Here is a 12546-nt window from a genome sequence, read left to right as displayed (position 1 = left end):
TGTGTGAAGCAGAATCTTGTATAAATAGAACACAACATAGCTTTGGTTACAACATTCATTCTTAAATCTTGAAATCCAGTTAAGATCAGCAGATTATACAAGTCACATTTCCAATTACTTTTGAAAACTTCCAAATGTGTTTAAATGCCTATATTTCACTTTACTAAACATTAACACCTTTATTTAGTGCTCTCTTTGGAAACAGTTTACACATGATTAATGAAAAAAACCTTCAGAGAATAAAGTATATTTAACAACTAAATGAAGTAATGGTATGGTCTCCCTCAAAAGATTACCCTCTTTTCATTATGAATACAGTTATAAACACTTCTAAATTCTGCTTAATTTCTAGCTAAAGCATTAATCTATGTGTCATGGACGGAATGGCCTATGATCAACGTACCCTCTAACTTTCAGCTCCTCTGGGCAGGCTCTGCCTCTCTTGACTTTGCTCCTGCCCGCGCATAGCTCCGCCCCCCTGCATGCTGGGTTCTGTCACGACCAGAACCTGTGATCGCTGTGCAGAGGTGGAATACAGCTTCACAGAGGGAGGCAGAGGTGTGTGTGTGTGTGCATGCACACCCAGTTTAGAGGGAACCTTGCCTGTGATCCATGAAAATTTTCACCACCATAAATTGGCTAGTTTCTAAGGTGCCACAAGATGTGCTGTTTTAATTTCTTTCTGTGTTTTTAGTAGCTCAGCTACCTCCTCCCACAGTTCTACAACTAATAAGAGTCGAAACACCAGAAGGAACATTATCTTCCCAACAAGGATAGCACCTGGTGATTTTGTCTCATGAAGTTTAGCATCACCCAATTCATGACTTCACAAAAACAAGGCTAAAATATACAGCTGTTATAGTACATACTTAAGATAAGCATGAAATGTGTCTTTCTACATGTTATCCACTTACCATGTACTCTGCTTACTGCACTGACACTGCAGTGTTCTGGACATTTACAGAGGCATAAGTCCCTCTGTGTTCAGTAGGGCTTAATTTCTGCTAACAGTGTACATGACTGCAGCCTGAATATTTGGGGGGGGGGGCGGGGAGAACTGGTAAAGCTATTTCTATAGGGAAAGTATCTAACTTATTAATACACAAACCCCACTTTGAGAACAAGTCAACACAGTTGAGATTTGCCAGAAATGGTATCCAACCTTCTTCATGAAGTCTGCGCCATGGCTCTAACTCAGAGGATCCTGACAACTGTTTTAGAAAGCATTTGTACAACCGTACATGAGTTGACATGATGGCACTAGCACATTCCATGTTATAATGCCTCTCTTTTTTGAGGCACAACCTGAATGATCTCAACATATAAGAATAGGCTCACTATGTAGCCATATCATCAATTCAATCAAAATTTTAGTTGTGCTCTGAGCATCAACACCTGAGGATGAACACAATGGTTCACAAGTTTGCTAAACATTAAATAACTGGTTAGTCCAATAAATGTTTATTTCATTTTCCTGTGCCTCGTTCATTTGTACCAATGTGACTACAAAACACTCTAGCACTATATATTGGTAATATAGGGAAAAAAGAAATAATAGAAGCAGTGGCTGCTAACTGAAAAAAGCTGCTTAGAAACAAAATGCAGCTTTAAAAATTTTCAGAGGAAGTCAAAATAAAGACAGCAAATTAAAAGCTTTACTTAACAGTCTCATTATACTTTTATAATATGTTTTTGGCATCAAAACATTCAATTTATAGACAGAAAACCTCTTTGTACAGCAGATGAACAATTCTGGTAAAGTTTCCTTATTGACACATCTACACTGCACTTCTAATACCCTGAAGAATGTAAAGTTGAAACTGAACTTTTTAAAACCTTCAATTATATTTCTTTTCTTTTAAAACGGAGAATTCTGAATATAGGGAATGTTCAGAACTGCAAGGTTTCTAGAATTTTGCTTTAGAAAATGTAGTACCTCATTATTTAATTGACTGCTAAAGAACCTTATATAGAGAATTATGGTATGGTGCTAATCATGGCAAATGCAAGTTTGCTGAAGTAACATGAGGCAGTTCCATGAACACACTGACGTCAATTTCTTTGTATCTTTCTTGGGCAGGCCATAGGCTTCCGTTTTCCTTTTCCTTTAAAGCATGATAAAAGGATGCAGATTAAGTAGTTTTCTGAAAAGGACGCTCCTGGACAGACACACTGTGCATTTAAAGTTGTTGAGGTCACTGAAGGGCATTTCAGCCATGTCCAAAAGTTAACTCAAAAAGGTATTTTTGACAGCAGATGGGATGATTTTACTTCACATACAACAAAACTGGTGCAAAAACACTTTAAACTAGTTACCTTTTGGTCCAAATACATAAAATGTGCATTATTTACAGCATTTTACTCCTTTTGCAAATGCAATGCTTTAAAACACATTATAAAGCACCTTAGTAAAAATATTCTACAGGTAAAAGTATCGAAGTAGGAAACCCCTAACCCATACCACAGCTCACTAGTTGAGTCATAATATGGATTCATCAGTGGTTCTTTAAAATACAAAGAATCAACTATCAATGATACAGAATTCATGATTTCTTTCATATTGAATGCAGGCAAAACCCAGCTTCTTCGTAGAGTTTTCCCAACATCCATTGGAAGTTCAGAAGATATTAAAGAAACACTGCCTCAATTTCTGACCTTTTTACTATCATCACTATGGGATTTGAATTTTTAAACACAGATGCTCAGTTCTAGATTCTGAAAATGAAAACCCACATTTACAAATATGGGGAAGTCCACCTGCAGTATTTCTTAGCAGAAGATGATTGAACATTCCAATGAATGTCATGTAATATGAACTCACAAAACAGCACAAATGTCAGCCAGTTAATAACATTATTCAACAACTCAAATCTCCACTTTGAGGCTAGAGAACCAACAATTTTCTCTTCCTAGAAAGATATGTAAATAAGCTGTCTTGTGAATCAAAAAGATTATGAGGGGAGGCTTCTCATCTTTACAGTTTAAGCTATAATTGGTATGTGGCAAGGTTCTGTAATTATGTGTAGGCTTCTTCAGGTGTAGAACAGTAACTTCTTTTGTGAATATTAAAACAAACTGAAGCTTATACTTTTGGATTACCAACATATCTAGACAGTAGCCATCTTCTTAGAGCAACTTGCAGTACATTCTATTAAACTCAAGACTGACGTGCCTCAACTGGTTTATCACCAATCTAGGGCTGAGGCTAAGGATGTGGCCACAAGGTCCCTTAAACTGAAAAGATGCATTTTTCTTAGTTTGATTTAGGATAGATCTTTTCATAGAAAAAGTTTTGTGCCAGAATATATAATTCTCCATCTTTTTCCCGTACTGCATGTGCTCTGACAAACTGAAATTGCTCCAGTGCAAATTCATAGAACTCATTCTCCATTTTCCATATTTCAGACTGCTGCAATTTTGCAATGGTTTCTTTTGTGGGGAGTTTTTTCTCCGTTGTCTTTCTAAGGTGAGACTTCTTGCCTAAAAGCAAAATATAAAATCATAACTTCACTTTGACGTATAGCCCAAATAGTCCCAGAAGTGCACAACACAGACCAGGAAGTTTATTTGTGTGCATAGAGCAGTCTTTAGTCAGGAGATTGTTAAATGGGTACATGAAGTGACAGAACTTGGGCCAAGATTTATTAAGCCTCTGGGACAGAGAGACTGGAAGCCCCAGCATTAAGAATAAATGCATTTGCATCAGGGTACTCTCACAGTGCACATTCCTCCTCCCATTACTTAAAGGGCTTAATTACTGAAACCATAAAGAGGAAGTGTTTGCACAGGGAACTGTGTTTCCTCACATCACAACCATTTAAGATATCTGCTCCAATCATGATTAATGTGTGTTTGGAAATTCAGTACTATTGATAATAAAAGTTAATAAAAACACAGACCACGTTAACAATCAGGCAGGCAATTTGTTTTACAGAATGCATAGCATGCTCTGAAATGGCAAAAGCACTGTAACTTTTTTCCCTTAAAGACAAGAGGGCAAAAGCAAGACATTTTGACCATTTATTTTAAGCCCATGCCATTATAAACATATAATCTTACAATATAAATACACTTAAACAATCTAGTATGTATCTTATTACAATCAAAGCTGCCCCTCAAAATGTCATTCCACTTTAGCTTTAAGAAACAAAACCCAGAAAGGGGATACATATATAAAAACAGGCTTGGTTCTCAATGGTCACTGATCTTCTTGGGAACAGGGAGCAGTTCTATTCCTTTTCTTCTTTTACATTACTTGATCCCAGTGTGGACTCATATAAACTAAATCTGCCTACAAACCAGTTAATTTCCACTTACTGAAGGGGGCTCATCTGAAGATTTGCCAAAACAGGCAAGAGTAGCACCAATGATGATCATCCCGAATGTGTAGAGGATATGTGAGTCTGATCTCACATATTTCTGCCTAGCAGGATTTGGCCAACTTACCAGCTTCCTGCTCTCAGCAAGTAAAGAAAGGTTACTTACCTGTAACCATGGTTCTTCAAGTGGGTCCCTGTGAATTCACACATTTGGGTTAAATCAGCGCCTGCGCTGGAATTTCAGAACCTTCTAGAGCTTTTCTGAAAAAGATACAAAGTTTAGGTTGCCCCTAGCATGCATGCTCCATTCCCTCCCCGCCTCCAGTTCCATTTATCTGCCACTGCTAAAGCAAGAGCTCATTATAAAAGAAGCAGTGACGGATAATGGGGAGGCCGGGTGGGAATGTGTGAATTCACAGAGATCCACTTGAAAAACCATGGTTACAGGTAAGTAACCTTTCTTTCTTCAGTGTGGTCTCTGTGAATCACACATTTGTGTGACTGACAAGCTAACTTACCGGAAGGAGGGCCGTTACTGCAGGACAAATGTCAAGACAGCCCTTCCAAAACTCGTCTCCTTCTTTGCCTGAAGGTCCAACCTGTAGTGGGTGACAAATGTGGACACTCTGGACCATGTAGCTGCCTTGTAGATGTCTGGAATGTCCACACCACGTAGTAAGGCAGTAGACGCCGCCATGGACCCTGTGGAATGTCCCTTAAGACCTTCAGACACCTCTTTACTTGCAAGTTAGTAGGCAAGAGTAATAGTGGAGACAAGCCACCGTGACAAGGTAGAAGATGATGCTGGACAACCCTTGTGTGGTCCAAAGAAACACAGGAAGAGTCTTTCAGATTTCCGAAAGTCCTTTGTCCTGGAAACATAGTATGCAAACACCCTTAGAACATCCAGGGAATGGCGCATCTTTTCAACGTCAGACGAAGGATCAGGAAACAAGGTAGGTAATGAAACAGGCTGATTGATGTGAAAATCTGTAACAACTTTAGGCAGGAATGAAACATCTGGAAACAACATAACTTTGTCCTTATAGAATTACAGGTAAGGAGGATCAGACCTTAGGGCTGCCAACTCACTTGCTCTTCTAGCAGACGTTACTGCAACTAGAAACAGAGTCTTTAGGGAAAGAAACTTAACATCACAGGAAGCCATAGGCTCAAAGGGATGTTTCATGAGTGATTGTAGAACCAATGTAAGGGACCATTGAGGTACTGGAGGCCTTGTAGGAGGGCGAATGTTGATCAGTCCTTTTAAGAATGCTTTCAATGTAGGATGAGAAAAGAGACATGAAGATTCTGAGTCCCTAGGTTGGAAAGAGACTATCGCAGAAATGTACACCTTGAGGGTCAACAAGGTAAGGCCGAGATAAAAAAGATGTTTAAGATACAGGAGTAATGTCTGTAGGGAGACTGGAGAAGTCTGGAGATTTCTGGCAGTGGCAAAAGGAAGAAAATTATTCCACTTGTATTGGTATAAGAGGATAGTAGATGGTTTCTTGGATTTGTCTAACACCTCTTTGATTTCAGGTAGATCCTCCACGCAGCGAGACGGAAGGAGTCCAATTCTGGGTGCAGAACATTTCCCAAATCCTGCGTCAGCAGATGTGGCACAAGTGGAAGTCTGAATACCTCGGTGGCCAACTCCTCCAGAGTAGAGAACCATGATTGACATGGCCAGTATGGTGCTATGAGGATTGCTGACGACCTCTGCTGTCTGATCCTGACTAGAGACCTTTGGATCAGAAGGATCAGTGGAAACAGATACAGAAGGTGGTCCTGCCATGGTGTCATGAAGGCATCTCCCTGGGAACTGGGGCCCCTGCCTGCTCGAGATGCATACCTCTCGCACTTCCTGTTCATGGTCGGCTGTCCCCATCTTCTGCACAGCATCTGGAATATATCGTCATCCAGTTCCCACTCGTGGGATTGTCCCTTCCGGTGACTCAGCTCATCTGCCAGTTGTTTCTCCGATGTTGATATGTGGATTGCCACTGGGTAAATATGATGGAGGCAACACCACTCCCACAGGTGCACTGCAAGGTAGAGAAGGGACAAGGACCTTGTCCCGCCCTGCTTGTTGATGTAGTACAAGGTCGTGGTGTTGTCTGTCACAACTTGCACACCACGACCCTGTATCAGCAGCAGGAAGGCCCTGAACGACTTGATCATTGCTAGCATCTCCAGGTGGTTGATGTGGAGACGTATTTGACGATGTGACCAGAGGGCATGTATGGTATGACCGCTGCAGTGAGCTCCCCAGCTTGTGGGCCTCGCATCTGTTGTTACTTGTGCAGAGAGTTACAGAGGCCGAAAGGGGCAGCCCATGAGCAGATGAGGTTGGAAACCCCACCACTGAGTTGTTTTGCCAGCTCTGGAGTGACTAGGATCTTCTTCCTCGGGTCCTCTAACATTGGGTCGAAATGATGGAGAAACCAAGCCTGTAGTGAGCGCATATTCAGCCTGGCATGTGGTAAGGATGCTGTAGTTGAGGCCATGAGACCCAGCAGATGTTGTGCATGATGTGCTGACACCAGGCCATGCGGTTGAAACTTTTGAAGAACAGTCTGTAGTTTGTAGATGTGCTCTGGAGGAAGAAAGAGTCTTGCCCTTCTGGATTCCAGTGTTGCTCCTATATAACTCATAACCCGAGAAGGCTTCAGGGTGGATTTCATGAAATTTATGGTGAGGCCTAGACTTTGCAGAGCATGGAGAGTGAATTTGGTGTCCTGAATGGCTTTCCTGAATGGCAGTGGGTGGACGATAAGATTGACGCTTATGTGATGTTTGCTGTTTGTAGGGTGGAGCGGTAGAAGACTGCTGAGAAGATCTACCTTGAGAACGCATGTAAGGTCTATACCCCTGAGAAACCTGCTGCTGATATTGCTGCTGGGGAAATTGCCTTTGCCATTGTTATTTTTGGAAATGGGGCTGTTGGTGAATGGTGTAAGACTTAGCAGTTTTCTTGCATTCATGTATGGACTTGAGTGATTCATCAGTCTTTTCGTTAAATAAACCTTTTGTATCAAAAGCCTGTTCTTCAATTTGTTTCTTCACGTCCTCAACAATACCAGACGCCCTTAGCCAAGCATGGCGTCAAAGGGTTATGGCAGAATTCAATGTTTTAGCCGAAACATCTGTAGCATGTCTGGCAGCTAAGTGTTGATGCTTGGATAACGTCATAGCTTCACATGAGCATTTAAACACTCCTGTCTAATGTCCTCAGGAGCGACTTGCAGTGCTGCCAATACTTGATTCCAGAGATGCTTCTGGTATGCTCCCATAGCTGCCTGGTAATTACATATTTTAAGGAGGAAAGACTGGAAGTTGTAGATTTTCCTACCCAAAACATCCATCTTCCGTCCTTCTTTATTGGTGGGAGTCACATGTGGTCTCCCCGATGCCTTAGATGCATTAGCATGGACAATCACAGAGTTGGGAGCAGGGTGTTTAGACAAGAAATTAACTTCATCTCCATGAATCCTATACATGTTCTCAGTCCTCCTAGACAGAGAAAGAGGGGTGGCTGGTTGAGAATAAGCGTCCATAACCAGGGTAAACAGCTGGGAAATATAGTTGAGGCTAAGTGGTTGAGAAGACTCTCAATCGATGTCCCCAAAAATGGGATCATCTGTAGGAGGTGGAAGCTGTGTTTGCATTTTTAAAACACTAGCCATTCTGATCACCATTTGTGAATACAAAGAAAAATCCTCAGAAGGGGAGGATGGATGGGGATTCCCCGTATCTGATTCAAAGGAGTCCGCCTCTACTGGCGACTGGGCTTGCAATGGAGAGAAAACCTCTTCATCCTGATTCGAAGACACCTCGCAAAGCTGGTCATCTTCCTCAGATGGGACTCTATGTACAGCAGTCTCAGCTAGGGAGAACTGAGTAGTTTGCTGGGTAGTCTTAGCCCTCGACGTTGAGGTGGAAGAATTCTTCTCAGAAGCCTTCATATCCATAACGGGTAGAGTAGCATGAGCCTGTCGACGAAGGCGAAGAACTCGAGGTCAAAGGGGGAGAATAGCGCCTCCTTCTGTGCCTGCGGTAACTAGAAGAGGAGGACGACAACGTGGAATCGGTATCATAATGTCGACGTTGATGTTTTGTCCTCCTTCGTCCTGAATGACTGCATCCAGATTGGTCATGCCTGTGTCTCTTCCGACGTCGGGAAGTCTCCACGTCAGAGTCACAACGTCGATCGGAGGAAGAATGCCGCCTTTTTGCGAGGAGGGAGATCTCTCCTCGGAGAGCAAGAGGGGGAATGCGGAGTTTCAGTCACCCGGCCGGCAGATGCAGGGCCAAGATGGGCAGAATGAGGGCTGGATAACACAGCCTCCTCAACTTTATCCGGAATGGGTGAATGCCCAGGCTCAAGCGGTGCCTCAGGTTGCTGGGAGAGTGGCAAAGACGGAACTGCTTCAGATAGGGATTCATGGTCCCTTGACAAATCCTCCAAAATTGGTGAAGGCAGTGAGGGTGCAACAAGTGGAAGAGAGGTGATCTCTTTAGCCTTGGACTTTTTAGGCTGTCCCGCCTGTTTTTTAGCCTTTGCAACATCCTTGGGAACAGGCCCCTTAGATGTAGAAGGAGCCTTCTTGGAGGAACCTAAGGTGGCTTTCTTAGAAGGCTTAGATGACTTGGAAGTAGATGTAGAGGGGAGAGACACAGTTGTCTCAGAACAAGGGGTCCCTGAAAGATTGGAGGAAGTCTCCATCTCTGAGGGATGGGTTGCAAACAGAGTCTTTTCCCAAAGATAGAGCTTAGGTCTCTGCTGGCGCGCTTCCAAAGCAGCCCTAGTAAATTCTTTACAATGGCTGCAAGTAGACGTATTGTGTGCGTTTCCGAGGCAAAATAAACAAAGACTATGCTTATCATAAAAGGGTATCTTCCTGGTGCACACCTTACATTTACTAAAAGGGCCTGCGGGGGACATAAAACAGTACACAGAAGGCTATAGGAGCCTGAATTCTCACGGTAATCAGAATATAAGTGCATAATGGAGCCTCCCGCCGAGGTGATAATGGCGCTTCCCGCTGAGGCAATCAGCCTGGCAATCAGCCAATCCACAAAGCATGGGAAAAACCAGTCAAACAAGAGCCAAAGTCCATCAGGCAAGAGAATAGTCGATGCAGTCCAAGATTAAGGGGCAATAGAAGCAGGAATAGTCAAAAATACAGTCCAAAATAAAGCCAAATCGATCAAAATAGAGAGCTCTGTCCGAAACGTTCCTAGCACAATGGCGGGGAAAAAAGGAACTGGAGGCAGGGAGGGAATGGAGCATGCATACTAGGGGCAACCTAAACTTTGTATCTTTTTCAGAAAAGCTCTAGAAGGTTCCGAAGTTTATTTATTTATTTATTTATTTTATTCCAGCACAGGCACTGATTCAACCCACATGTGATTCACAGAGACCATGCTGAAGAAGGACTCTTTCCTTTCCCTTCACACATATTTTCCCCAGGAGTCTCACAACCACAAATGGGAAGTAACTAGTTATGAACATGTTAATTGTAATTAATGTATTTTCCCCAGTAATGACAGTTTAAGAGTATTACATCTGGAACTTATGTTTTTAGTTACAGTGGTGCCTTGCATAGCGACGCTAATCCGTGCAGCAAAAATCGCTGCTAAGCGATTTCGTCGCTATGCGATTTTTAAAAGCCCATAGAAATGCATTAAAACCTATTTAATGCATTCCTATGGGCTTAAAACTCACCTCAAAGTGAAGATCCTCCATACGGCGGCCATTTTCACTGCCTCTTATGCGAGGAATCCGTCCCTAAACACAGCGGGTGGCCATTTTTTTTACCCAGCGGCCATTTTGGAACCGCCGATCAGCTGTTTAAAAAACGTCATTTTGCGATGATTGGTAAGCAAAACAGGGAACCGATCATCACAAAGCAAAAAAACCGCATAGGAAACATCGCAATGTGATCGCTTTTGCGATTGCAAAAAGTTCGTCGCTATGCGGTTTCATTGCTAAATGGAGCTGTACTTTTATCATTTCAGGTGTTCGGCTGCATTAAACGGGGAAGGAGGAGTATCAGCTTCTTTAAGGGCTGGCTCATGCTGCTGCTTCCTGCTCCATTGTGGGCATACAGATTATAATGAGCTGGAAAGCGTGAGAGTGTATTTTGTTCTACAGACCAGTGGTTCTTAACCTTGGGTTACTCAGGTGTTTTTGAACTGCAACTCCCAAAAACCCCAGCCAGCACAGCTAGTAGTGAAGGCTTCTGGGACTTGCAGTCCAAAAACACCTGAGTAACCCAAGGTTAAGAACCACTGCTATAGACTAACAGTGTGTAGTATCCAGATTTTAAAGAACAAAAACCAATTTTAGATACTTTTGAGAAATGGGAAAGTAAAGCATTTTCTAAAGTATAACTACAATGGTAACTAACTAATGATGTGGGTTGAAGCATTTAGAGCAGGGGTCCCAAACCTGCGGCCTGGGGGCCAACTGCGGCCCACGGGAGGATAGTTTGTGGTCCCCCCTTAATATGAAAATTTAAGGAGCAGGAGCAGAAGTGCCCACATGCCCAGAAGGGGAGCCCTCTCCCTGCCCGGCAGTCTTCTCCCTCCGGGGTTTGGTGCCACCGGGGCTTCTGCTTTTAGGTCTCTCTCTCCCCCCACTCTTCGTGGGTCACCTGGTGAGGCGGCTGCTGCTGTCACCTCATCCTCTCTGTGCTTCTTCCCCCCGCCTGGCGCTCCTCTGCTCCCTGCCCAGACGTGCCGCAGGTGGGGATGCTGCTGAGATAACAGCCTTCTTGCACGCGCTCCCCTCCCCCCGTCTCCCTGAGCCACACTGGCCAAGACCACAGCATCTTGCCAGAGTGGGAGTCAAGAAGCCCCAGGAAGCCCCATTAGCCCTTGGGTACAGGGGACAGATTATTTTGCTGATGGGGCCAGCCTTGCAGAAGGGGCACATGCAGCTGCTAGGGGTGTGTGTGTGTGAATCTGTGAGCATTTAAACCCTGGCAGTTTACTGCCACCCCCTCCACAGAACCTGGGTGCCTTGTCTTCCTGTAGCATCTGTCCATTGTCCCCAACCTGCGTCTAAAGAGGGCATGCTTCTTATGTGGAGAATCGTAACACCAGGCAAGAGCAAACCACAAGGGGAAATCTTGCTCTCTCCGGGTTGTTGTCCTTGCTTATTCGCTGCACTAATTTTACTTCCAGCTCAAAACATGCCGGTGGGAACCCTTACAAAAGCAAGTTCCCTGCAAGGAGGAGGACCTGTGCTCTTTCCTCCCACCCACCCCTTTCCTGTTTCTGCTCACGGCCCAGCGAGCAACACACAAGCCGGGCCATCGCCAAAGACAGCCGCCTTTTCTTTTCCGCCTTGCCTCTGTCCTCGGCTTTTGAATGCTCGCCCAGATATAGTATGTCTGAACAGGGAGGCTCTGTCTGCTGACTGTGGCGAATGGCTTTTGGCACACTTTCCCTCAGCAAGCTGGTCAAATCCGCTGGAGAGGCTGGTCACCCTGGCGCCCCTTCCACAGCAAAAAGGTGTAAAGGAAACGTCTCCTGCATCGGCAGCTGTGGGTCATCCTGAGCAGGCGACGGAGCCGCTTCCTTGGGTCAACCCCGTTTGTCCTGCTGCAGGACAGGGCTCTCACCGGAGGGTGCTGGGGGCAGGAGGAGGAGGAGGGAGGATAAATGATGGCCTGTCAGCGGACAGAGTCTCCCTGTTCAGACACAAAAAGCTTTAACAAAGCTTTTCTTGTGGAAAATCTGATGCGGCCCAGCCTCACCCAGACTCTGCCTCCAGCGGCCCGCAGGTAAATTGAGCTTGAGACCCCTCATTTAGAGAATAACTTTCTACACTCTGCTCGCAATGCAGTAGGGGTGATTGGGAGGACGCCACTCATTGTGCAGTGGCTAAACTGCTATATTGCAGCCAAAACTCTGCTCACAACACTATTTCAATCCCAGGATTGCCGATTTGAGGTTCACTCAGCTTTCCATCCTTCCAAGGTTGGTAAATTGAGTTTGCAGTGTGTGTGTGTGTTTGTGCAATGTGTAGTCTGTAAAATTAAATTGTGAACTGCACAGAGAGTACTTTAAGCACTATGGAGTGGTATATAAGCAGCACACTTTGCTTTTGTTTTTAAAATTATATTTCTGAGCTCTTGCCCCAATGCAACAAAACTGTCTAGATTTTAGTGGGTGGGGAGTGTTTGGGGATTTTTTACGTGTGTGGGTATGGGCC

At 44.0% G+C, this 12546-nt stretch overlaps 1 protein-coding gene across 2 annotated transcripts in view; it reads right to left on the bottom strand.

The window, feature by feature from the left end:
* Window positions 1-1445: 1445 nt before the first annotated feature.
* Window positions 1446-12546, bottom strand: part of HS2ST1 (heparan sulfate 2-O-sulfotransferase 1) — a 140051-nt gene continuing 128950 nt past the window's right edge. For both annotated transcript variants that reach the window (XM_020794578.3, XM_078392204.1), the window contains exon 7: window positions 1446-3480. In XM_020794578.3, the coding sequence (XP_020650237.2) occupies window positions 3254-3480 (227 nt within the window). In that variant the 3' untranslated portion in view covers window positions 1446-3253. The remainder of the gene's footprint in view (window positions 3481-12546) is intronic.

The sequence above is a fragment of the Pogona vitticeps genome, chromosome 4 (assembly GCF_051106095.1).
Source record: "Pogona vitticeps strain Pit_001003342236 chromosome 4, PviZW2.1, whole genome shotgun sequence".
NCBI lineage: Eukaryota > Metazoa > Chordata > Lepidosauria > Squamata > Agamidae > Pogona > Pogona vitticeps.
This window is presented reverse-complemented; position numbering and strand designations above follow the sequence as displayed.